At 45.3% G+C, this 26,347-nt stretch overlaps 1 protein-coding gene across 1 annotated transcript; it reads left to right on the top strand.

Annotated features, from left to right (window-relative positions):
* The first annotated feature begins 9,958 nt into the window (after positions 1–9,958).
* On the top strand, positions 9,959–24,652 carry LOC119443963 (dynamin-like). Its single transcript, XM_037708521.2, has 3 exons — positions 9,959–10,080; positions 18,278–18,348; positions 24,446–24,652. The coding sequence occupies exons 1-3, from the start codon at positions 10,032–10,034 to the stop codon at positions 24,563–24,565; spliced, it is 240 nt and encodes a 79-aa protein (XP_037564449.1). The 5' UTR covers positions 9,959–10,031; the 3' UTR covers positions 24,566–24,652.
* The last annotated feature ends 1,695 nt before the right edge of the window (positions 24,653–26,347 follow it).

Genomic DNA, 26,347 nt, shown 5'->3' with positions numbered 1-26,347 from the left:
TGGCGTGCGGCGATCAGTGGCGACGTACCTTTTTAAAACCTTGTAATAAATTACGCGCTTTACGTGGAGCGCTTAGATGCGTCAATTAATGATCAGAAGGATATACTCTAACAACTCAGTACGTTTGTACAAAATCGTCAAAATCGTTTCAGGGCCCCTTTAATAAATGAATACTGGTATAGGCGCCGCTACCTTTGAAGCTGCAGCTGCCTGTACATGCTGCATACAACCTAGTTTTTGCTTGCTTCACTGTCCCTAAATTGTTCCACTGTCACAAATTAGCTGCAGGTGCCTAAAACGCCACGCTTCTGCTTTGACATTTGGTTATAAGCATCCTGTGCTGCCCCAGATTGAATAAATTTTGCTTGATTGAGCTGTAGAGTAGCGTCGGAAGCGCACGGAGTAAACATCAAGACTTAGAGATTGACTCCAACCAAATAAGGAAATTTACTAGCCCGACGTTTCGGAACCAATTCGGCTCCTTCTTCAGGGGGTATTCTTCGGAGGTGGCAGTGTGCCGCTTTTAAAAGGTCCGTCGTAACAAAGGAGAGGAAGGGGGAGAGAGCGTAAGGTGCGGAGACACTTGGCAGGGCACCTGTTCTAGACAGACAAAATAGGTGGGGGGGGGCTTCGGCGTCGCTGGTCGGCTGGGTAGACCGATGCTGGGCGCCCTTTAGTCGCGGGAATGCGTTGACGAGGGACGGGGGGGGGGGGGGGGGGGGTCGAGTTGTTTTGGTGTTGCTGATCTAGAGCGGGGGGTCCTTTCTTCCCTTCGTCGCACCTGCAAGGCCATGAACATACAAAGAAGGAAGAATGCCCTTCACGCGGTTTATATTACCCGCCGTGTTCTGAATGTGCCAAGACTCGAGTAGTAGCTTTTTTCGCCAGTTCTTCGCCAGTTCTTCGCCAGTTTGTTCCCCAGAGTACCCATTCAGTTAGCTATATCCGCAACAAGGGATGCCCTGGAACGCGACGACACACTCGACGAGAGAGCCCCTTGAGTGTAGACGAGATCTGCCGCCTTCTCGAGCTATGCCTATCAAATACCTACTTTACCTTCCGAGGCAGCTACTACAAGCAGGTGAAAGCAGGTGAAAGGAGAGGAAGTGGGAGAGAGCGTAAGGTGCGGAGACACTTGGCAGGGCACCTGTTCTACTACAAGCAGGTGAAAGGAACTCCCATGGGGGCCTCAATTTCCTTCACCATGGCTAACCTAACTATGGAAAATATCGAAGACAGAGCTCTGAGTAGTTTTTCCCCGAAGCCAAAAGTTTTCCTCAGGTACATGGATGATTGCTTCTGTATCGTGAAGGAGTCGCAAGTCGAAAACCTGCAGAGCCATTTAAATTCCATAGACCCGGATATACAGTTCACGTCGGAGCGCGAACAAAACGGATCGTTACCATTACTACATGTACAAGTTACACGAACCAACTGCAATCTGAAATTCTCAGTCTACCGAAAACCAACCCACACAGGCCGCTACCTACACTTCTCATCCAACCATCCGGCAAACCACAAGGCATCGGTCGTAAATTCTTTATTGAAAAGAGTCGAAACTCATTGCACATTGGAATCAGATCAAAAGAAAGAAAGGAGAACGGTTCTCAACGAACTCAAATGGAACGGCTATACAACGGAATTCATTTGAAAAACAACCAGACAACAAAAAAGAAAAAAAAACAAACTACGAGACCTCCAACCGTTGACTCCCCCTCGACCACAGAAACGAGTGTCCAACCCATACGTCAAAGGTACCAGCGAAGCTCTCAGCCGAATATTGAAAAAAGAAGGCCTCAAAGTCGCGCATAAACCGATGAACACTTTGAATATCCTCATTCCTAAACCAAACGACCGTCCACCAAAAGAAAAAGCTCAAGGCGTCGTCTATGAAATCAGCTGTGCCGACTGTCCGGCGTCGTACATCGGGGAAACCAAAAATCTAAAAGAAAGAATCAGACAACATGAAAACGACGTCAGAACATTCAACCGAATACGCAGCGCCGTTGCCGAACATTCCGAAGACGCCGACCATAAGATTTCTTTCCAAGAAACCCAAATCCTTCAAACAGAGACAAACTGGCGAAAAAGGCTACTACTCGAGTCTTGGCACATTCAGAACACGGCGGGTAATATAAACCGCGTGAAGGGCATTCTTCCTTCTTTGTATGTTCATGGCCATGCAGACGCGACGAAGGGAAGAAAGGACCCCCCGCTCTAGGTCAGCAACAACAAAACAACTCGTCCCCCCCCCCCCTGTCCCTCGTAAACGCATTCCCGCGACTAAAGGGCGCCCAGCATCGGTCAACCCAGCCGACCAGCGACGCCGAAGCGCCCCGCCCCACCACCTATTTTGTCTGTCTAGAACAGGTGCCCTGCCAAGTGTCTCCGCACCTTACGCTCTCTCCCCCTTCCTCTCCTTTGTTACGACGGACCTTTTAAAAGCGGCACACCGCCACCTCCGAAGAATACCCCTGAAGAAGGAGCCGAATTGGTTCCGAAACGTCGGGCTAGTAAATTTTCTTATTTGGTTGGAGTCAATCTCTAAGTCTGCATCAATTTTCCCAACCAGACAGGTAATTCTGTCGAAATTTTTAGCTTCGAGTAACCATCGCATATCTACGAACCGCTGACCGCGAGCCTCTGGCACCTGGTTCGCGGCGTAGCGCGCGGCATAGCAGCGGCAATAAAAAAAAAGTTGTCGCAGTTTCACCTTAAAGGCGAAGCATCAATTGCGATAGCAAATTTGTAGAGAGCTATACGGAGTAATGATAGTAGCTTTATCAGCTGTATAAACTTGGACATACAGCAGCACCGGCAACACGCAGAACTGTTGTCGACGCCGTCGGCGTTTTGCCCGCGTTCGCACAAAATGCGTGCAGCCTTGGTGACTGTTGCCTGAGACTCTGATATAAAAAAGTTGTCGCAGTTTCACCTGAACGGCGAAGCATCAATTGCGATAGCAAATTTGTAGAGAGCTATACGGAGTAATGATATTGAGCCGTGCTCCCTCAAGCGCTGCAGAAGATAGCGCGAACCTTTCCCTTTCCCTCAAGAACCACTTATCATCATCAATGATATTAGCTTTATCAGCTGTTTAAACTTGGACATGCAGCAGCACCGGCAACACGCAGAACTATTGTCGACGCCGTCGGCGTTTTCCCGCGTTCGCTCAAAATGCGTGCGGCGTGGGTGACTGTTGCTGGAGCCTCTGATATAAATAGGCACTTGGTGCCGCAGATAAACGTCGCTTCCCTTCCCTCCCCCTCCCCCACGGCCTCTCGCGCGTCGGAAGAAGGCGCGTTTGCTCTACATATATGGTGATTGTAAAGGAGGAAAGAGACGCCTACTTCTGCAGCCCTTAAGGGAGCACGGCGCAGAACGCGCGTTTGTTCTCCGCCGTGCGTTCACTCCCCGTGAAAGCGCGCGTCCCTCGCGCCCTTTCACTCGCATATACAGCGTTCGGCGAGCGGCGACGATTTCATCTCCATTGAAGTCATACGGAACCTCACGGCGACGGCGACGGCAGAAATCTGCTTTTGAGCGTCCATATAATTGCTATCGCAATAATAGGCACTTGGTGCCGCAGCTAAACGTCGCCTCCCTTCCCTCCCCCTCCCCCGCGGCCTCTCGCGCGTCGGAAGAAGGCGCGTTTGCTCTACATATATGGTGATTGTAAAGGAGGAAAGAGACGCCTCCTTCTGTAGCCCTTAAGGGAGCACGGTCAGAACGCGCGTTTGTTCTCCGCCGTGCGTTCACTCCCCGTGAAAGCGCGCGTCCCTCGCGCCCTTTCACTCGCACATACAGCGTTCGGCGCGCGGCGATGATTTCATCTCCATTGACGTCATACGGAACCTCACGGCGACGGAGACGGCGACGGCAGAAATCTGCTTTTGAGTGTCCATATAATTGCTATCGCAATAAAATCACAGCATATCCACGGGGTGAATGATGATGAGTGGGCGAAGCTCCGGAGGGAATCATCGGATCTCCCGCTTAAGGGGACGCTAGCACAAACGCGTTAGAAACGTGCAGTGCTCTCTAGTAAGGGGGAGCGTCCACAGCGTCTTACGCAGCCATTTACACATGCCGGAACGTGCACCGCGTTTGCCGACGCCATCACATGACTGCTGAGAGAGTATACCCCCGTATTCATAAACGCTCCTCGACTTGAACTTGACTTGCCACCGCCTTGGGCAGCGCGTTCGAAACGCGTTGAAGGTAAGGCGCAGAGGCGACAGCGTCTTACACCAGCTTCTTACACGGGCCGTAACGCGCTAGCACCAACGCGTTAGAAACGCGCTAGAAACGCGGCTTTTCGTTAATGTTGGGTATTTATTGCCATCGTGGTGCGTGTGTCTATGTGCGCTTCGTGGCGTAGTGATTAGCGCCGCGCGTTCAGAAGCGAGGGGTCCCTGGTTCGATTCCGCGCTACGGACACAACTTTTGAATTTTTTTTTCATGCTTCTCCGGAACCGGAAGCGGAACCGGAAGTGGAAACGGAAGCGGAACCGGAAGCGGAAGTCGGCTTCCGGTTATACTATACGTATACATATATATGTATATATGGGTATACATACACATACGGACACACAACGCCATCTATTGAGCAATTCATAAAACTAGACGTGGCTACCTACTACGACGGGGACGAACGGGTGCCGCTATAAGGAGCTTCGCCCCTAAAAGTATCAATGTGAAAGCCAACAGTGCATATAGCACTGGGCTCCCACTGTTATTACTGGGCTCGCAACTCTGGGCTAGGAGCTCCCACCCCCAGTTTAGGCACCCGGTTGCAAGGCTCGCAGGTCCCAGCGATTACATTGTACCATTACCAAGCAGATGAACTGCCCTTAGTGGCGAGGCTAAGATAAACAGCTTGCTTTCCCAGTGAGACTGTTTGCTGGTGCTCTTATGTAGTGCGTTCGGGTTCGCAGTAGCATGTTATTTTTTTCTTTCCATAAGTCGTGTCTTTCTATCTTTTACGAAAAAAATGAACACCTGATGTGTACTGTGCTAGAAAAATACAAATTTTCACGTCTCTTAGGATCATCTACAACACCCTATTGAAGATTCTGACAAAAAGCACCACAAGTAAAATATAGGTAATTGCTTCATGTAAATAAATGAATGTCTCGAACTAAAAGTTAGGACGGTTCCAAATTATGCTCGGTGAATCAGAGATGGGATAACCTGTATGTTAGAGCCGATCATAGCACTCAAACGTTGTATTTACTTCCATTTTTAAATGAAAATACTATAAACGCACAATCAACAAACATGAATGAACCATATACATAGAATATATGTATATATATATATATATATATGTCCCTGTAGAAGTTGAAATTAATAGTAGACATGGAAAGTTTGCATCCGTATTTCAAGTGTTCGTAGCAAAAGCACCCACAGACACAGCTAAGCAGGGTTGAATTGGAGAAAAGAAGAATGGAATATGTGGGCTATACATACAGCCGTCAGGTAGAGGTAACGAATGCGCCAGCCAGAAACACTGTAGCGTGCACTATGCTCTGGCATAGATTCCGAGAAGCATTTAGGTAGAAGGCACCCGGATCCCGCCGTATACGCTTCTTTTATTTGCATCCGTGAATGGCAATGAATGCAACCCTGCCAGCGGCTGCTGTAGTATTCGCATTTGTTCCTCTTGTCAAGGGGGCTGAACAACGACGAACGATCTTTCAAAAACTTTATGCGCGTGTTATCTGGATGTGGCATCCCAACAAGACCTCTACAGTACTTCTTTGATTCTTTCGCTATCGTGCCTCGTCCACGAGCGGACGTTGCTTAAACTGTCGGACAAGTGACTTTGGCAATTCGCAAAAAAGTATTCACGAACTGATTCACCCCCCCCCCCCCGAAAAAAAAGAAAGCCGATAGTTTTACCCAATAGCAATCGTTCAGTGCGATAGCAAAGTTTCTGATTGTGCTCACGCTCTTGGAATGGTGCTTGAACAATACGAGCGGGAGACATGGTGGAGCTGTCTCGCAGGCGAAGCATCTCCTTTTGCACAGCAGTAGCAGAACCGCGACCACTACAAGCCGTCTCAAATCGCTTGCTTAGGGAGCCTACACGCAAGCGTAATTTACGCTGGCGTGTTGAAGAGCTCCGCTAGCAACGTTGCAGGCAAAGCTTACTGGTGGTACACGAGGTGGGACAAAATGACCCTCCCCCCCCCTCCCCCCAGAGCTTGTATCTACGGTTTCTGCCAGACCACTGTAGGCCCCCCGGTGTTGTAGGCAAACAATTTCTCAGCAGGAACGCCAATATGTGCGCTCGCAATGAACATGGAAGCAGCGAAGTGGAACACGCTGTCCTTGCTCCACTGCAGAGCCGATTGAGTGGAACGCGAGGGTGCGTCCACTTGGCTTTGCCGTGTTTTGCAGCCGAACGCACTGCGCTCTTTCCTCCACGCGGTGTCCACGAATGCGCTGTCGATACATTCAGAGTACGGCAATGGTGGTGGCTATTAAAGTATTCCTATAATTGATATCGCAATAATGAAGAACGAAGGCGAAATGCAGACATTCGGTTCCACGGAACGCTTCCGTATGGCGATGTTAGGCCAAATTGACATTTCCTAACTAGAAAAGCAGCAGCCTTATTTCGTGTTTCTGTCTGGTTGAGACAAGGAAAGATAAGGTCCCAAATTTCTGCAGACATGGTTGATACATAGCGTCAATAACGATTATGTGACTATCATACTGATTCGACCGCCCAGGAGGTACAAGCCCTAAAGGGCAGCCGATATTATGTAGGATGGAAGAACAATTGCGACACTGCTGGAAGTGTTCTATGGGTATACAGATAATGTTTTTCGACTTATCAGCATGAACTCGCACACACGAAGCTTGGCTTCAGCATGAAAGCGAAAAAAATGGAAAGGCTGGCTTACCAAGGTTAGTGAATTACCGGTCGCGGTGGCTTAGCGGTTATGGCGTGGCGCTGCTAAGCACGAGGTCATGGGTTAAAATCCTGGCCACAGCCGTCGCATTTCGATGGGGGCGAAATGGAAGGACCACCGTGTCCCGTGCATTAGGGGCACGTTGAAGATCCCCTGGTGGTCAAAATTATTTCGGAGCTACCCACTACGGCGTGCCTCATAATGAAATCATGGCTTTGGCACGTTATATTCCACAATTCTATGCATTCAATAATAGTGAGTTCTGGTGCTTTTGTCGCTAATTGGCTATATGATATCAATCTTTTGAACACGGTTCACTCTTCTTTCTCAAGTAATCCTGCTCTAAATTTACGTTTTCCCTGAGCGAGCACACCAATTATTTTTCCTTTATGCGTGCCCTCTGACGTGAAATCTCTCGCATACACGACTGAGCATAAATTGGAAGAGCTAAGCTAGACTAAATTATGCATGTATATTTCAGGTTATATTTTAAGTATTGCATAGTTTAGAGCATTTTAACTAGCTGCGTTTAGCGTGTGTCCATGCAGTGCATTATTATGGTTTACAATGTTCTTGCAAATACCATGAGCAACTTACCAAAGCTGTTTTTTTCCTTAACAAGGACAAAATTTAGTAACATGAAAACGCATTGCTTACAAACTTGCAAGGAGCTGGAGGAAAGTGCCGAAACGTCGTTTTACACAGATAGCAATTACACAAATACTGAATGCACGGGAGTGGACGCGGAAACTCTGGAGACCTAACCCTCCACGCGTAGGCCGCGCATGCGCAGTCGAAACGAGGACAACAGGAAGGCACCAATGGCGCGATCACGCCTTGAGAGTCCGTGTGATTGCAATCGACGTAAAACCAGCACCGAGGAGAATTTCAAACAAAGCCAGCGGTCAGAAGCAGAAAGCCCAATATGAAATAGAAGGAATAAAAAGAAGTGCCTCTTGAATTGTCTAGCACTGACGAATGCCGCTACTGTATCGCAATCAAAAGCAACTCGTACTGCACTTCGCAATCAATAAAGCTTTACTATTTTCCCAGAAGGTCGATCGCTCGCCCGCGTTGGTGAATGTTAATTACAACCGACCACGCACGAAACATTGAGATATTGGTAAAACATAATATGGCGGATAACTGAGTCTCTGGTGTATAGAGGAGTTTAAATGTTCTGCTATTGTTTCGTTCAGTAATTCTTTCGTGTTCCACTGAATAGGACACACGCTATTGCCAACCCCTATTGAATGCTGCAGTTGTAGCACACAAATTTAACGCTGTAAAACGAAGTCTATTGGCCACTTAATAATGAAGAGTCATGAAAATGAGACTGGCTTAAACGTTGTATGCTAAATGTGAAATAACCCAATATTTAAACTATTCTTTGCGGTCCATGCATCTGTATAACAGAGAAAAGTGTGCCTAGCTGACAACAGCGACACCTATGTTCTCCAGTGGAGTATAGAGAATGCAAAATAACGTTGAGTGAAGTAGAATGCTGACAACTGAAATAATGCCTTTATTTCTAGTTTAAGTTCAAAGCATTTTACTCATAATGCGTGCATTGTTTCAGGAGCTCTCTTTAAAAGCAGTATTCCCTTTTCCTTGGATTGCTAATGCCTGCTAAAGGTGATAACAAACTAGATGATACGGTATCTAGTTTCACTAATGTTTGAAAATTTCTCGCTTAAGAGTTCCGAAGAAGTTATGTTAGAATATTCTGATGTTCTCAGATCCTTCATCTTATGTAAGGCAAGATAACAGTGACATACCTGGAACAAATCTGCCTAATTTGTTTTCAGGGATAAAAGGGGTTCGATCGCTATCATTGCTAGCTAATAATGTGCTACACTGCGTGACCGGGATATTCCACATCGATAAGGGGGTGAGGATTATTGTTATGCAAAAAAAAAGACTAATCATCCCACGATAGCAATGAATTACCTTCCTATATACCAGCATCTCCGCATTCAAAGAAATTATTTAGAAACGTAACGCCCTATTTAGTCTAGTGTCATATCCTCACGATTCTTGCAAGCTTCGTGATTAATATTTTTAGTGATGACATATGGCGTCTTGAAGTTGGCAACTTTGTTCGAAATTGCATGTTTGGGAGCAGCTACCAGACGCAATGTTCCATATATCATTACAGTGCTGAATATTGGCAAGTGACACCTAAGCGCAAGAGCCTCGTGTGCGTTTTTATTGCATGTAATAATTATCCTAAAATGTAGACTAAAACTGGTGACGGCAATAGTGGTGTGAATTAAATGAGAAGAGACATTCCATCTGGTATATCAGAGCACTAAGCCGAGTGGAAATGTCAGGAAACTTGCCGGGGGAGAATCGGTTCACCTAACGCAGAGAGTTGTAATGGGTGATTGGTATAAAAGGCTTTTGTCGTACAGTGAACATGTATCTAATTCTAATAATACTGTTGTTGATGGTGATAATATTGCTCCAATGTGTGTGGAGTATCCACACCACTCGATGTTGATATCACCGTGGCCGTTATTTTCATTTCAACAAAAACTCAGAAGTGTGGATCATTTGTAACGTTTTGTTATTATTAGCTTTGTTGCCATGCAGCTGCGTTTTCGGCAAACGTGCATGATTTATGATGTAGTAACAGGGTTGTTCGTAGCTTTCTAAAAAAACATTGCAGCTAGTAGGCAAGCCACGACAATTTAGTGCGTAGGTGAAAGGGGGTATAATCTATGACTTTTGTAGTTCCTGAAAGTTTGGCAATTAATCGAGAGGCACTGTGTACTGCTGTATAGTACGCGTGCAGGAGACGAAGAAAATAACACGTGCTACGTTTTCGTGTGTTTCATATTATTTTTCCAAAGTGGAACTGTATAGGCGGAGCATAGCTGCATTTTTTGTTTGCGTAAAATTTGGGGATGTGAGTCATTAGTGAGACAGCTCTGAAACCATGCGTCATTGACACGTGGACCCTTGTGACATGCGAGGGGAATAGCGAAGTTCTATTTTTGTTAGATTAGTATAAAATGAGCACCAGTTTGGTGCTACCGGTAGCACTCAGCACACTATTTTACTGGCATTTCGAAAGGAAGGCTTCCAGGACAAAAACGACTGAATATGAAGGCGTGCACTTTCATTTTGGTGGTAGGTTTCACTGTAGTATTAGGTGAGTACGTTTATTAACAGCGCATGAAAACCGCATTTTTAAGTACTAATTTTTCTACGTAATTTTAAGTACTAATTTTTTTATCACATAGCTTATTTGATCACAGGTGTAAGGCAATGCCTGATGCTCAATGTGATATATGAACTACAGAACGTAGGCCTATGATCATAGCATTGGTGCTCGCATACTAGAATACGTTAAATCAGTGACCAATATATAGTGTATTTCACAAAGAGATTTGTACCGTAAAATGGACATGCAATCTATCCGTTTGTTATCGCGCTAACACTATGTAAAATGCATTCATTACCTTAAAGCGGTTATGACTGATACTTCATTGAATTAGGAAAGCGGTAACTACCACACACTGGATTGCGCTATTTCAAATCTACGAGTTGCGAAGCAGTGAACTGCACTCCGCAATATACCTCGTTATTCAACAAATATTTATTGATTTATTGCAATGCAGTTATCGTAATTCGTAAAAGAAATTTGTTAAATCAGGACAACAGGGCAATAATGTCAGCAATTTTGGTAGGTAATGAAATAGAATATGAAATTTCCGTGATAGCAAATTAACATATTTTGCTGCTTACAGTAATGCACATGCCCAACAGCATGTGTGTACGCTGGATGCTTAAAGTCCGAAGTTTCGACATAGCTACGTATATAGACCTTTGATTCAAAGCTGTGCAAACTCGCATTTGAAGCTGTGTTTATTTGTTTGTTTTTTTGTTTTTTATGTTTGTCTGCATGAAGGTTGTAGAAAATGGGACAATGAAAAACAGAATAATTTTTGCGCAATATTTCTTAAGCAACTGTTCTAATAAATATATCTGTTTTGGTACCGCCGAAGATTCTGTCAGATTCCGCCACCTTAAAGGTCGTCCTGATGGTTTTTCGGACAAGACAATTTGAGGCATTGAGAATGAAGTCAAATGTGAAATTTCCAACGTATTTTCCCTTCAAACACGGACGCAATTTTTCCTGCGAATAAGTCTTGGCACGCACTTCAAAAACGTACGCTAGTAAAAACCATTACTTCTTTGCCGGTCATATGACAGGTAAGTGGCTCAAGTATTTCAGTATTACTTCGAGGTATTGCGGTGGTCAAATCCGATGAAGACTTGGGATGATTTTCTCATACACTATCTTACGTGTTCCATTAAACGTCTGTACGTTCAGATGCCCTGATACCTTAACCGGAACGCCTTTACAGCTCTAAAACTATTGCTTTCATGATTGAATCTACTTCACGATTTAAATTATAGTTCCAAGTCATGAAACTAGTGCTTACAAAGATCTCTGTAATATTACCGCGCCCTACTTTTCAATGTTATTGGTTGAGCCACTACACGAGTGCGGTCCCAATATGAACCCGGTTTACACACGCGTCAATTGCCAATAATTTATGTCTTGGTATTTCTACAAGACAGGCTCTTTAAAGTTGTATACTGTCGACTTAACCGCAGTAGCAAAATATTTTCGAAATATATTGAGTAATATTGCAAATGACCATGAATAACTGGGCGATCATAAAATACAACTGAATTCAGCCCTTGAGAATTTGTTGTTGAATTCTAGTGTTCTTACGTGTCCAAACCACGATTTGATTATGAAGCACTCCGTAGTGGAGGACTGAGGATTAATTTTGACCACCAGGGGATCTTTCATCGTCAGCCTATATTTATATCCACTGCCGGACGAAGGCCTCTCACTGCGATATCCAATTACCCCTGTCTTGCCCTAGCTGATTCAAAGTAGTGCCTGCGAATTTCCTAACTTCATAACCCCACCTAGTTTTCTGCCGTCCTCGACTGTGCTTCCCTTCTCTTGGGATCCATTTTTTACCTTTAATGATTCACCCGTTATCCATCCTAAGCAATAAACGGCCGGTCCAGCTCCATTTTTTCCTCTTAATATCAACTAGAATATCGGCCATCCCCGTTTGCTCTCTGATCCACCGCACTCTTCCTGTATCTTAAAGTTAGGCCTAACATTTTTCGTTCCATTGCTTTTTGTGTGGTCCTTACCATGTTCTCGAGATTCTGTATTAACCTCTAAGTTTCTGCATAATATGTGAGTACCGATAGGATGCAATGACTGTACACTTTTCTTTTCAACGGCAGTGGCAAGATCCCAGTCAGGATTTGGTAATGCCTGCCATATACACTAGAACCCAGATTTATTCTTCTGTAATATTCCTTTTCATGATGAGCGTCCCCTGTGAGTAATTGACCTAGATAAACGTAGAGACTCTAAAGACTATAGAGGCTGACTTGCGATCCTGAGTTCTTGCTCTCTTGCCAAGCAAATGAACATTCCCTTTGTCTTATACACATTAAACTTCAACCCCACCCTTACACTTTCTCGGTTAAAGTCCTCGATCATGTTTTGTAAGTCGTCCCCATTGTTGCTGAATAGGGCAATGTCATCTGCAAACCGAAGGTTGCTGATATATTCGCCGTTGATCATCACTCCTAAGCCTTTCCAATCGAATAATTTCCTTTCGGATACTTTTCTAAGCCTTTTCAAGCTAAGCATGCAGTGAATAGCATTGGAGAGATTGTGTCTCCTTGCCGTACCCCTTTCTTGATAGGTAACTTTCTACTTTTCTTGTGGAGAACCAAAATAGCTGTAGAATCACTGTATGTGTTTGCTAAGATATTCACGTATGCCTCTTGTACTCCTTGATTACGCAATGCCTGTATAACTGCTGGTATCTGTACTGAATCAAATGCCTTTTCATAATCTACCCATAAAGAGGTTGATTGTACTCCGCAGATTTCTCGATCACCTGATTGATGACATGGATTTTATCCATAGTAGAATATCCCTTCCTGAAGCCAGCTTGTTCTCTTGGTTGACTGAAGTCAAGTGTTTGTGTCTGTCTGTCTGTCTGTCTGTCTGTCTGTCTGTCTGTCTGTCTGTCTGTCTGTCTGTCTGTCTGTCTGTCTGTCTGTCTGTCTGTCTGTCTGTCTGTCTGTCTGTCTGTCTGTCTGTCTGTCTGTCTGTCTGTCTGTCTGTCTGTCTGTCTGTCTGTCTGTCTGTCTGTCTGTCTGTCTGTCTGTCTGTCTGTCTGTCTGTCTGTCTGTCTGTCTGTCTGTCTGTCTGTCTGTCTGTCTGTCTGTCTGTCTGTCTGTCTGTCGTCTGTCTGTCTGTCTGTCTGTCTGTCTGTCGTCTGTCTGTCTGTCTGTCTGTCTGTCTGTCGTCTGTCTGTCTGTCTGTCTGTCTGTCTGTCTGTCTGTCTGTCTGTCTGTCTGTCTTCTGTCTGTCTGTCTGTCTGTCTGTCTGTCTTCTGTCTGTCTGTCGTCTGTCTGTCTGTCTGTCTGTCTGTCTGTCTGTCTGTCTGTCTGTCTGTCTGTCTGTCTGTCGTGTCTGTCTGTCTGTCTGTCTGTCTGGGTCTCTGTCTGTCTGTCTGTCTGTCGTCTGTCTGTCTGTTGTCTGTCTGTCGTCTGTCCTGTCTGTCTGTCGTCTGTCTGTCTGTCTTGTCTGTCTGTCTGTCTGTCTGTCTGTCTGTCTGTCTGTCTTGTCTGTCTGTCTGTCTGTCTGTCTGTCTGTCTATACTCTTACGCCAGTCCAAAAGCCCAAGTTGTCTACCAGCTTGGGCCACTAGGTATGTGATCGTGGTGCCTTCATGGTTGTTCCTTCGTTATCATTTCAACATCGTGATCTGGCGCTCGTCATGCCTTTTTCGCAAGGCGTCTTCGCCGATCCAGTGCCCCAAGTTCTCAACAGGTTGGGCCACTAGGTGTGTGCGCATGATCGGGATGCCATCGTGGTTATTCCATGATCGTAATTCCAGCTTTCTCATCCGATTTTCATCCTGTCATCACCGTGGCGCCATTGTCGTCATAAAGCCGTAAATCATTCGTCATCACGCTGCCGTGGCGAGGAATTCGTGGCCATACCATCGGCGTCAGTCCAGCTTCGTGATCCGACACTCGTAATGCAGTCGTCGTCACGCGTCGTCATACAAGATTTGCGCGAGACGCGTCGCCACGCTGATGTCATCCTACACTCGTCTTGCCGAGTGTAGGATGACATACCGTTGTCACGCCATCGTCGGTATAGCGTCGTCTCCATAAGTCCTCCTGATGCTTTCGTTGTCGTAGCGTCTTCTTTAAGCCGTCGCGTTTGTTCGATCGTCTACATTTTAACTACGTGACCGACTCTCGGCTTCCCGTCAAAGTGACGCCATCGTCGCCACACAGTCGTCGACAGGCCATTGTCGTCGTGCTACATTGTCACGCTGCCATTTTTATCGTCATCACCACTTCAGTAACGTCATTCCATTGTCGTCAAGCCGTCGTAATCGTACCGCCTTCGTCGTTTCATCGACGTCCATCCTTCTTTTTTATTCTACCGTAACCATGTTGTCGTCCTTCGTTGGCGATTACGCCGCCGTTGTCCCGTCATCAACATCATGGTGCCGTCGTCAGACAGTCGCTATAATGCAACCGTTGTCATACTGCTCTTCATCATGCGGGCATGCGTTATGCAGCCATCATCGTTATTCCAACTTTCGTCACCCGATTCTCGTCATGTCATTGTCCTTATGCCATCGTCGCCATACACTAATATTCTTCCCATTGCCCGCACACAGCTGTCAAGCCATCGTTATCATTGCGTCGTTGTCACACATTCGTTGTCATGCAGTCGCAATGGCGTCGGGGTGGCTTCATCGCCATTTTAACTTTGTCATCCTACCTTAGACCTTCAGACCTTGTCCCGTTATCGTTTGCTCATGGTCATGACTTCAGTAACGTCATCCCGTTGCCGTCGTAACCTCCGTCCTTCTACCGACGGCTTTCCTCCTCCATCATTCTTTTGTAAGGATGCTGTTATCGTTCAATCTTGATTATGCGCCATTGCCATTGGCTTGTCGTCGGACAATCGTCATCCTGCATTTGTTCTCACGCCGCCGTCATCACGCCATTGTCTGCATCGCTTGTCGTCACCTCATTATCTTCCTGTCGACGTCGTCACACTGCCGTCATTATACTACCATCGTTTTCATTTAAGAATCATCATCTCGAGGTCCTCACGTCGTCATACCGCATTTGTCGTTCCATCAACGTCGTTCCTTTTTCGTCATTCCATCGTTGTAACTGCGTTTGCGTCATACATACGTCGCCATGCCACCATACTCATGGGTGGCCTTGGTAAGTGTTTGACATAGTTATGTGGGACTATGCCGAAGTGTGTCGGACATAGCCAAAACAACGGATATCTCAGAATGACCACTACATGTGTTAAATAAATGTCACTTCATAAGAATGCAATGCATCGCTACAGTGCTCGAATGATAATCGCATTACCATCGACACTCATCGTGAGATCGCTTCTGCCGGAATTTTTGAAAGCATGGTTTTCTGTTTTAAATATGCTTCTGTTTTCATTTTTTCTTGCGCTAAGTACAGGAGGACGCAACAGGTAAGAAACCGACACTGAATATGAAGCGGACATGAAATGACACAAGGGAGCGCAAAATACCAACTGGTTTATTGTCAGATAATTATATAGTATTTAAAGCACACAACGCCGTATTGCGACTTTGTAAACTGTGATTAAAGCAGATACACTCACATCGCGTTCTCACGTTTCTGGTTGTGATGATTCTATCGGTGTATTCTGTGTGTGTATGCATTCTTTGCGTAAGTGATTTCGGCTTTTGTTAGCATAATTGAAGGCGTGCTCACGCAGTTGTCTTATTATTGTTCTATTTCTGAAGCCTCTCGTATTTTCCTAGTTATTTTGTCTTTTTCTTTAGCGACGACTGTTATCTTGTCAAAGTAAGCTGTGCATTTGCACGTTCTACGATGCATTCCGATTGCTGGATGCGGCTACTTGCTCGCATGCGTAGCGATGTTCTCTGAGCCTGTCGTTCAGACAGCGTCCCGTCTGGCCCACGTATGCCTTACAGCATTTAATCGGAATCTTGTACACGACGTTCTTACTTTTTCGTTCTCTGAGTTCACTCTCTTGCAAATCCCCCTTATCTTGATCGGTGCTGAAAAGAGCACTTTTACTGCGTGCGTATCTGCCACCTTCTTTAGGCGGTGTGACAGGTTGTGAACGTAAGGGACGATAGCAACTCGCTTATGTTGGTCCTTGTTATTTCTGTCACGAATTTCCGGTCGGGTGGTTTGCGTAATCATTTGCACCCCCATTTGCACAATAATGTTGTCGGGGTATCCACTTTTCTTTAGTCTGCTAATCTGTGCGCTCAGGCCACTGCGACTGCGTGAAAGCATGACTTCTTAATTGCCTGTTCGATAACCAATTTTGCTATTCCTCTTTTTATAACCCTTCAATGGCTCGAGTCGTAGCGCAAGAGTTGTTTTTCTCCTCTCGTTTTACATGACCAACATGTGTGGTCATGTCCTAGCCTTATTTTAAGGTCTATGAATTGTATTGTGCCTCTTGAAACATGTTTAACACACTCTTGACCGTCATAGCATTAAGTTTGCTGTATTCGGTGCATACAAGATAATCATCAACATATCGGAAGCAACGAATTACACTAGTAACCTTGAGCGGTTCTGTCAGTCATCTGTTTCTATCCGCAAAATATAAATCCGACAACACAGAGGCTAAGCACGACCCTATGGCGATTCCTTCTTTCTGAGCGAAAATTCCCCCTTCATATTCGATAAACACAGAACTCAAGTACGTTCTCAGGAGGTATAAAAATTGTCTAAAGAACATTTGCTAGCGCCTTGAAGTTTTGCCCAACCATATAAGTCGACGTAAACTTCGATTGTCTGTACTGCATCATCCTTTGATATGTTTTAGTACACTTCTGTGACATCGATGGAAAAACACTGTATTGGCAGGGACGTTTCCAGGAAATCAAGAACTTGCGGCGCGTTATTTATTTTGAACGGGTCTTCGACCGGTAGAGCAGAGAGGCAGGTTTTTAGATAGCGAGGGCCCGTTGCCAGCTTCCTTTATCTTCAACTATTGTTCTGAACGGGTGGCCCTCCTTATGGGTATTGAACGAAAAGAATGGCCGAAGAGTCAATGTCTTGCATCCTTTGAGGTTCTTTGCTAGTTTGGCAGTTCCATATCATGACATTCTTTCTCTGTCTTTTTCTTTAGCTGCCCTATTTTGTTTATTTCTACATTGCATTTCTCGAAGTTTTTCAAGATAGCTTGCATTCCCAAGGTTTTGTAGTCTTCGGCATTCCGTACTACGAAGACGCTTGGTTTGTCGGAAAGTAGGAGCTTGAGGTTTTCGTTTTTCAAAAACGTTACGACCTTTCTAGTACCGATCATTCTTTGGCGACAAAAGTCCTTCTTGTCCCCTGTTTTAACAGCTTTCTTTATACATGCCACCTTTTCTTGCTCTGGGGCCCTGTCGGCGACGCTTTGCACAATTCCTAAGTAGTCTGTTGGTGTCTCTTTCGGTTGAACTCCATATTTCGCTCCATTCTGTAGAATCTTCCGGACTTGCCGAGGAAGATCTTGCTTCGTGAGGTTGATCACACTATTTTCCTCGGCCGTACTACATTTTTTCTTCTTCCTGGGTAGGACTATGAAACATGATTTCCACATCGCTTCCGCTCTTTCTTCAGCTAGATCGTATAAATACCTTGTCATCGTACTTGTGCGCAGAGGATCCAGCGTTGATTCACAGACGGCGACGGTGTGGTTCCTGAAGAAACGTATTTGCCTCCACCTTTCTGCTCGAAGGATCTTGCACAGGTGGCTTGAAGCTTTCTCAGATGGTGCCATTTTTCCAAAAAGCTGTGCCAGTACTGGGGTGGACAGCCCATTTGAAAGTACGTACGTAAGGATCCGCGTTCTGAGTCTTGCTTCTGCGATGTTGTGCACGAGATAGTCTACGCGTTGAAAATGCGGGATGTTATTAACGTTGAAGCTCGATGTACACGAAATAACCTTAAGAAGAGCTGGGAAAGTACACCAACTAGCCCAATTCATAGCTCTTCTAAATGTGTTCTTGTGTTTGGTTGTTCTATTAAAAGCCGCTACCCGTTTTCTGTAAATAATATAAGCTTGACAGGCCGCTAAAGCAGGTTGCTCCTGAACAGAGACGTAACTCGTCACTGGAGAACAAGCAGCACTGTCCGAGTTTTCTTGCTAGATTATTAGACAAAAAAGTTGCCTATGTTGGTGACAACGTTCCGTCTGATATCGCTTACAAGTTATTTTGACCTCCCACTTTCAACAGCCTCTCGCGGGCCTGGAGGCATTGGACCTGGAGGGCCTGGAGGACCGCCTCGCCTTGGTTCGGGGGGCCGTGTAAGATTATGCTTTTTCCGAATTTTTGAGCGATTGTAAAAAATGCAATCACATTATAGTGTACTGGCGCCTTTTCCTGTACACATATTTTCTCAGAAAAAAATGCAGGCGAACGCTGCAAGGGCATAAAAAAAAGTACGAATACCATAGTCATTGAAAGTTACTAAAAACAGCCGTGAGGGGCATGGTTCAATAATATTTATCAGGGGCTTCTGTTAGACTTATACAAGGTACTCAGAAAAGGTTTTGGTATAATTTATTAAATTGTAGGCAAGCAATTTACTTAGTAGGCTAATAAATACCTGCTATGCAAATGTTCTTGAGATGAGTTGAAAATATTCAGGAAATTGTCTCGTTACACTATGAAATATTTTGGAGATACAAGACATTGCAATAAAAAGTTTTACAACATTGAAGAATTTTATTTCGTTAAACAAGGCAATGAGCTGAACTCCTAAAACGTATTTTTGTCTTCAGACAGGAGCTGTTTTTGAAAATTTGCGTCTGCCTCTATTGCTTTTAAAGACATTGCTATCGACGCTAACAAGGCGCTGTATGATTGGTAATTCAACTTCGGTTGTATCTTGAAAAGTATTTGAAGAAAGTGTACTAAAATCTTTCGCCTAAAAAGTACTTATGCTGCAATAATAAATAATGCTCGGCAAAAGTACTTGTGAAATAGGAAGAGTTAATACTATGTAAAGCACACGAAATACAGAATTTCAAGAGGAACAGGTAATATATGTACAATTGTGGATTGTGCTTACTGCATGTCGCTACCAAGAGAGGAAATTCTGTAAAAAAGTTGCAGTGGCTTAGCTCGGCTATGCCAGGATATACGTAGCGTTAGCAAAGGTTCAGCTGATTGACGTCATCGACGGCGTTTTGTTGTTGCTGCAGGGGTGGTCGGGCACGTCGCTCAGCCTCCTGGCGACGCCGCTTTGCTAGACGTTCGTCCCTTTGCTCCAGTGTCTCCGCAGCACGTTTAGCCTTCTTCTGTTCATTCCTCCTACGCTCAACCGCTAATTGCCAGGCAACTACTTCGGGATCCGATGAGTCAAGCTTCTCCGTTCTTCTGCGCTGTTGAGCAGCATTTGCGCTCTCCTTCTCCATGGCTATACCACACTGGCAAACGCCAGTCAGAAGCGCAGTGTCAGACGGCGACTGCACAGCGAGCGCGCGCCGGCGCCAGTGCGTCTACCCCGGCTACGACGTCACTCCTCTGGAATGCGCAGACCGGCGGCGGTGAGTCGCGCGCGGCGGCGGCGGAGTGCGCGAGAGGTGCCGGCTCCGGTGGCTCCGATGCGCAAGCCGTGTGACATCACTGATCCTTGCGCATGCGCAGCACGGCTCTTGATGTGCCGCGCGAAACGGGCTTGGCTAGGCCAGTGTAGCTAACGCTACAAAATCCGAAACGGGCTGCTGGCGTACGCCGCTAGCTCTGTTTATTTTAGCGCGGCTACAACGTGACAGTGGGCTAGAGGTCGTTATTATAGGCTGCGACACGACTACACATATTTATCAAACATATTGCTTTATGTTCATGGGCGGAATGCTCGCTGTCAACTGCAGGTTGAGTGGTGACTCGGATATTGTTATAGTCACAAAAGATTGGAAGCTCGTAAATGCTTACTAAATGGTGACCGGGCTTCTACCCTCTCTAGTACAGGGTACCTATCGCGGTCACGCGAGACAGTCTTTCTGCACATACAGACGTTTGTTCAAGACATAACTGCGCTGAAGCGTTCCCAGAAGGTATATTGCGAGGCCTCTTTCAATTCAAGTTATTTGCTTATCCTTTCTGTTCAGCTCGTACGTAGCTCAAACAACTTTCTCTGGAGCTGGTGCAACGAAAATTCATTTTTTACAGTTGTCAACTGCAACTAGAGACCACATTTGCATCTAATTGTTGCACGTAATTTTGTTGAAAAGTAATTACTTAATTCCCAAAAATGTTTCCAGTGCACATTTACATCATTTCACGTGTTTCGAAAGTTAGAGGTGGTACATACTGCATGAAACGGCGGCTAGAGCAGAAGCCAGCCTGAGCCAATGTAATTCGTCAAACGATTGGCAAGTCTACTACAGTTGCCCTGAAGGAGCCAGCATTTATTGTAGGCTGACTCTGGTGCATGTTTTGGGCCCACGCCCCTCAATGAATCGTTCTATCAGTTCAGGCAGATGTATACGACAACCTCCTGCTGCTGGCGGCAAACCTCCACACTTAGCTTCAGAATCCATGCAATATAATTGGTCACAGTCGGCCCTAGCGACCTCATTTTCAGGACCGAGTCAGTCCAAGCAACAATTAATGTTATTGAAGTGCTCTTCACATGAGTTCAACACTTTCATTATATCTTAGCTTATGCAATAAAGGATGTTGCCTTCGCGAAAATATTCTTTCAGGGTGGATAGGTCGGCTTGCTCACCAGTACATGCCCCCAAAAGTGCTGATCTGCATGGTGCACACTGATTTATCCTCTTCAGGATTCCTTTTTGAAAGAAGCCTCTGAATGAAAACGCTGTTGGCGCAGCATTCAGCGTCAGATTCTTCCAGCCATCCACCCGGTTATGCTCAAAGCTAGATTCTTGGACGTGCGTAAGCCTGCAGGTTTACAAGAAAATGCACCATGTAAATTGGCGATAAATACAAAAGTCACGAACTCACAGCGGTTCACTGTGGTAGGGGGCATATACAGGTGTTATTAATATCCTGGCGTGCTTTCAGCGCGAAGTAAATATCCTACATTATTACTAAGCCAAATATCTGCAGTGCATTCAACAGTGCTCGATAGTCTCGAGTTACGAGCGCGTGCTTGTCTTGCTGTATTTATAGTGATACACCCTCATGCTTGAAATGCCACAAGCTCTACAGAGTAAGATTGGTTGTGGCTGCAGTGCAGCTTGCCAGTATGAACCTTTGATTTCATAGTTTGCACCGAACCTGTCATTGTGACTTTATAAGCACTTGAAAAAGTAAGCTTAAACACAGACGCATAAGCGCAAACCCGAACCCACATCAGGAACCAAATTTCGAAACTAGCTGGACCTTGTAGTCAATCTGTGGGCGATAAAGGTAATAATAGGGGGCTTGGTTACGATTCTGGGGTGAATTACCTGCGTTGTGAGAAATTGCGTCAGTTTCGGTAATTACAAAGTTGCTCGGACCAATTTCGGGGTTTCATTGAACCGTCGGAACAGAACAGCTGGGATTATAAGATAGAACGCTCCTATACGAATAGAGCGCATACCTTCGATAACTTGCTGACGAAATTAGAATTCTAGCGGGCAAATCAGTAAATCACTAGACATCAATATTTTACTACGACGTTAGACGCACTCAAAAACTAAAGAGAGTACTGGTTTTATACTGTTCGAGGAATAAAATGTATTTGGATATGAAAAGAGGTTTACAAGTGCCTTTCCGCGCTAACAGCATCGCTGAAGCTCGGATTTGATTCCGCAAGGTGGCACCATTAAGTCCAACAATTTTTCGCAATGTCGCTGCGTTAACAGGCGCACTAAGAAAGTGCAAGACTTATTCTACATACACTGCTTCATTGAATTTTAGTTCGTTATTATAACTCAGTTAAATAAGCAGGGCATGCTGTACTCACATATCACGCACACGAGGCGTTCGTAGGCAACCACATGTCCCGTTTAATCTTCACAGTCCATAGAAGCCTGCCTTTTCTATCTCTTGGAAATAAAACAATCGTCAGCCATTTATTGAATTATTAGAGCACTGCGACACGCAGCACGCAGTGGTGTTGCAAAAGTCATAACATGGCTGAAAAGGCGTGGTACAGCTGCTAACCGTGTGTGGCGGCCAACAGAAGTGAGATGCAAAATGGCAAAGCGTGTCGAGAAAATAGGTTACGCAGTTGTTTTGTCGTCATCGACCCCTTGAAAGAATGTCGCCACCCTGCACGGAATGGGATAGGAGGTGCGCATTGAGACACTCTCCATGAAATGCTTCTGCACCCTCCAGCCTCCTTTAGTAATCTTCTGTGAGCACTCAAGTAATCTATGTGTTTTTTTTCCTGAGATATGTTTGCGCCATGCTAGGCCAACGCTTTAAGAAGAAATGCCCGAGACAATTCTGTACCATCATAAATTCTTACACATTAGGAATGCTTACACAAATATAGAGGTGTTCGCCTTGAGCGACATACGCGTCACCACAGCTGTATTCCTGTAGCGTTTAAGAGCCCTTATTAATAATTATTATTATAATGATAAATGTGGTTCTGGAGAAGAATGTCTGTAGGCAGATTGTATTTCATAAAAAAATGGCATTCAACTGAAAAAGAGACGCCTGTCTACGAACTGGGTTGAAATTCGAGACTTCCAGTTTGATATTCAAGAGATCAAACATTGCAACACGGATGTGCTGCTTAAGTAATGGAACATTGACAGTACGTTATGCAGCTGAATACGGACGCGGCGAGACAACTATCTAGGGGCCTTATAACTGAAACCGATTCCAAACTGTCTTTGTTGCAATATTTTGACGCCAAATTGTGTAACCGCAACGCCAGCATCGGCGCTGACTCGCAGCGCTCCCTGAACAGCCCAATCAAACGCTCTCCTCGTTTATAGGAGGTCACTTTTGCTCGCTTTCAAAATGAATAACATTGCCTACATTGAGCGGTTTTTCTTATCTAAATGGCTGACAAGAGTCGAAGAGCACGCTCAAGTAGAGAGGGTTTCAATGGGGCCGAGCCAGCGTAGTGAAAATAGATAACCGGATGAGGAGGGTGCTGCCGGCGTCTGCGATTGGCCCGTTTGCGCTGACTTAGCTTGCGGTGGCTGCTTGAAACTCACGGCGGCGTGCAACGGAAGGTTAAGAATGCCGCTAAAACGGATCCTTAGCAAATAATAGTTCGCAGAGCGATGTCGTATACCACCCGAAAGCGCTCAATACTGCTACGCTGCCACGCCTAAAGCTTTGTTATACGCAGATAAATCCATGCTCTCCGGGAAGTGCGTGTAGCCAGTGCCTGAGCCGTCGACGGGCAGCCATCTTCTATTCCTTTCGGAACCGGGAAATCCGCGGCTATGCGTAAAACAAAATTCGCTTTCGTACGGTATAATTATGCACCTTTAATGCATAAACGCCTCTTTGACACGGTGAGTTTTTGCGATTTTGTGATCTCGCGTGACAGACAGGCGAAGTGGACGCAGCCCGAAAATTGTTGAGCAATAGCAAAGAGCTAATGGTGAATAGGTGGCGAATCAGAAATATTTTTTTTCTTTTGTTCGGTCTATTCATGCATGATCAGTGTGTACACGTCATATCAGATGGTCAGATATCGTGATTTCCCTGACGTCACGTGGCTGACAGGCGAAGTGGGGGTGGCCCGAATATTTTTTGACCAATCTTAGAGGAATTAATGCATAATTGGAATAGAGAAGCTTGGAATAGCTTTACGTTATAGCCCCATAGGCCGCAGTCCTGGGTGCTATAACGTTATCCCTACAGTCCAGCCACTACGACGTGCAACTTCTCCTGTGTCACCCCATTAATTAGATACAGGAGTCCCAATGAACCAGAATTTAAGACAATGCCAGTGAATTAGCAGTGTACAAATGTACTTTGCAGTTAACATATTGCGAATCTTATAGACGCGTTGCGAACTGCGTGTATGCTCACCCTTTTCTAGGAAAAGATGGTTTCCTTCCGCTATCTCCATTAAATGCAGTTTCCTCTGAAAAGCGGATATTCAAATTGTTTTTGACGTCCTCATGCGAAGGAACGTGAGACAAGGCTTAACAGAATTGAGGAGTTGACGAAATTGTGTGTTTTTTTGTTCTTTTTTATTCTATTTCATTTTTGTGGGTCTCGACGATTTCTTCAGGAGAGCCCAAGACCAGTGATGCGCTCTTTTCCGCCTATGAGCTTTGGTATGCGCAGCGTTTCGAGAAGTGCTGTCTGAGTGGCAAATTGAAGCCACTGTGTACTACATTTTACATGAAGTATCATGGAAGCGAGATTCAATGGTATATTGTAGTCGCATATATCTACACTTTTGTGCAAAATGATTTCTTCAGTGAATTGAAATATCTGTTTTCTTAAATTGACCTCTCTTTTCAGCTTCCACCTCTACCCCCTCCGTTCGGCAGACCTTGTCGGAACCAAACCGGTGGAGGACATAACGAGACAATCGTGCAGCCACCAACAAATGGCAGTAATACTACAAGCGGGGGTCAATGAGGAGACCAGTGAAGACCAGCACATAACGTGTGCTTCTGGTGCGCTTGACAGATTCTACCAGAAGGTCCATGTTCAGAGAAAAATAAACCTGACAAAAGCATACAAGGCATTTTCCCTACGGCTCAGCACGACAATGCAGCTATTGTAGTGCCCCAGAAGATTTGGCGTCTGCGATGAAACACGTCGCTTATATGTCACGAAAATTGAAGCTGCAAGCTAATGTTTGCGAAACACAAAAGCAGAACGTTAGCTTCTGTTGCTCTGTTCCGTAACGTTAGGTACGCTTTGCGCTGTTAGTGTATTTACAACAATAACAAATTAAGTTAACCTAGTATTAACCTAGTATTACCCTAAAAAATATATGTGCAAACCATCGACGACGGTTTTAAAGTAAGAAAATAGCTGAACACTTCTCAAAGGATAGCTTCTTGCTTTATTAAAAGAAGGATGCGCTTCAAGGATCGTATTTGTTGCAGTGAGGTCCCTTAAGTTACGTTTGTTCTTTCATTGCTTAATGCTGAAGAGAACTGAGCCTCTATCCAGCACATTCTTAGCAGTGTCACAGCCCTCCCCTGCCGCTACTCGGGGTGCCACTTGGGCACCTCTCGCGTGGCAGCACTTGCCGGCAGGTCCTGCTATTCGCTTACACCCACAAGTCTCTTACAGGCGATGTTAGGCATACATGTCTACGACGGCGCCTGATTCCACCTTCGCACCCACTATCATTTTTCTCAACCACCACAGCAGCCCGGAGGGTTTAATGAAATGGACAAAATATTTTTAAAGTGAAGCATTATTTGCCAATTTTCCCGCACTTTCCTGACACTGGGTGCTCGCTGGGTGGGTGCTTGGTTTGGTTTGGTGCCAGTAGATATAGTACAACCCACTACGGGGGATTGGCCATGAATCGGGCGGCAGTGGCTGTCTCTCCGATTAGCGCAGTAAAAAAAGAAGTTGAACAGCGTGCTGATACTTGGGTCCAACTTCGGTCTCATGGCACAACTGCCCAATCCTCTAACCATTGGGCCCAAATTGCACGTATACTTCTATCTTGCCAACCCAAACTTGCTGTTTGAAAGGATCACCGCGTGTTGATTAGGACGGCTTCCATAGTATGGTTCATAACCACAAAGAGGGATTGGCTAACAATCTGGAGGTACATATCTTACGAAGGCAAACTAGCTCTTCCAGTGTTGATGCTGATGATGAATTTATGGTATTGCAAATACTCACTAAAGGGGACTGGCCATGAAGCCGGCGGTAAATTAAAATTTTAATTAAAATTAAATTAGAAAGTAAGAAATACAAATAAAGAAAGCATGAAAGGAAGAATATAAATGTTGTCACATTGTGCGAGAGTACTTGTGCACGCGTCATTTTCCTTTACAGCAAGGACGCAAGAATGAAATGGGCAAAAATAGATCACTTCAATTACCGTTTCAGAAACGCTTCGCTTAGCACAGTTTCCTAAGTTTGCGTTGGATCTACATAATTGTTTGTGCCATTGAAAATGCCAAATCTCGAGTCTCGAGCTGAAATGTTTCTGTGAAACACATTCGCACCAAAGGTTTCTTATTTTAATATATTTACGGGGCTGGGGGGGGGGGGGGGCATTCGGGAGCAAATGTACCCCGTTAGTTGCCAGAGCTGCAGTGCTTTCAATCGCCTTCTTTGTATCTTCGGTGAAAACCACTGGCCACAAAAGCCGGCCATGACAGCGACAAAAGAGCCAAATAAAGCCATTGGCGTAGGTGCGCTGGCTAGCTCGGTGTGAACGATTCC

The sequence above is a fragment of the Dermacentor silvarum genome, chromosome 3 (assembly GCF_013339745.2).
Source record: "Dermacentor silvarum isolate Dsil-2018 chromosome 3, BIME_Dsil_1.4, whole genome shotgun sequence".
Classification (NCBI taxonomy): domain Eukaryota; kingdom Metazoa; phylum Arthropoda; class Arachnida; order Ixodida; family Ixodidae; genus Dermacentor; species Dermacentor silvarum.
This window is presented reverse-complemented; position numbering and strand designations above follow the sequence as displayed.

Bases quoted from the DNA above. Each gene is read 5' to 3' on its own strand.
- LOC119443963 (XM_037708521.2), top strand. From the start codon at position 10,032: ATGAAGGCGTGCACTTTCATTTTGGTGGTAGGTTTCACTGTAGTATTA. The intron at 10,081-18,277 runs GTGAGTACGTTT...CACTTTCAACAG, and splicing joins AGGTTTCACTGTAGTATTAG to CCTCTCGCGGGCCTGGAGGC. The intron at 18,349-24,445 runs GTAAGATTATGC...CTCTCTTTTCAG, and splicing joins GCCTTGGTTCGGGGGGCCGT to CTTCCACCTCTACCCCCTCC.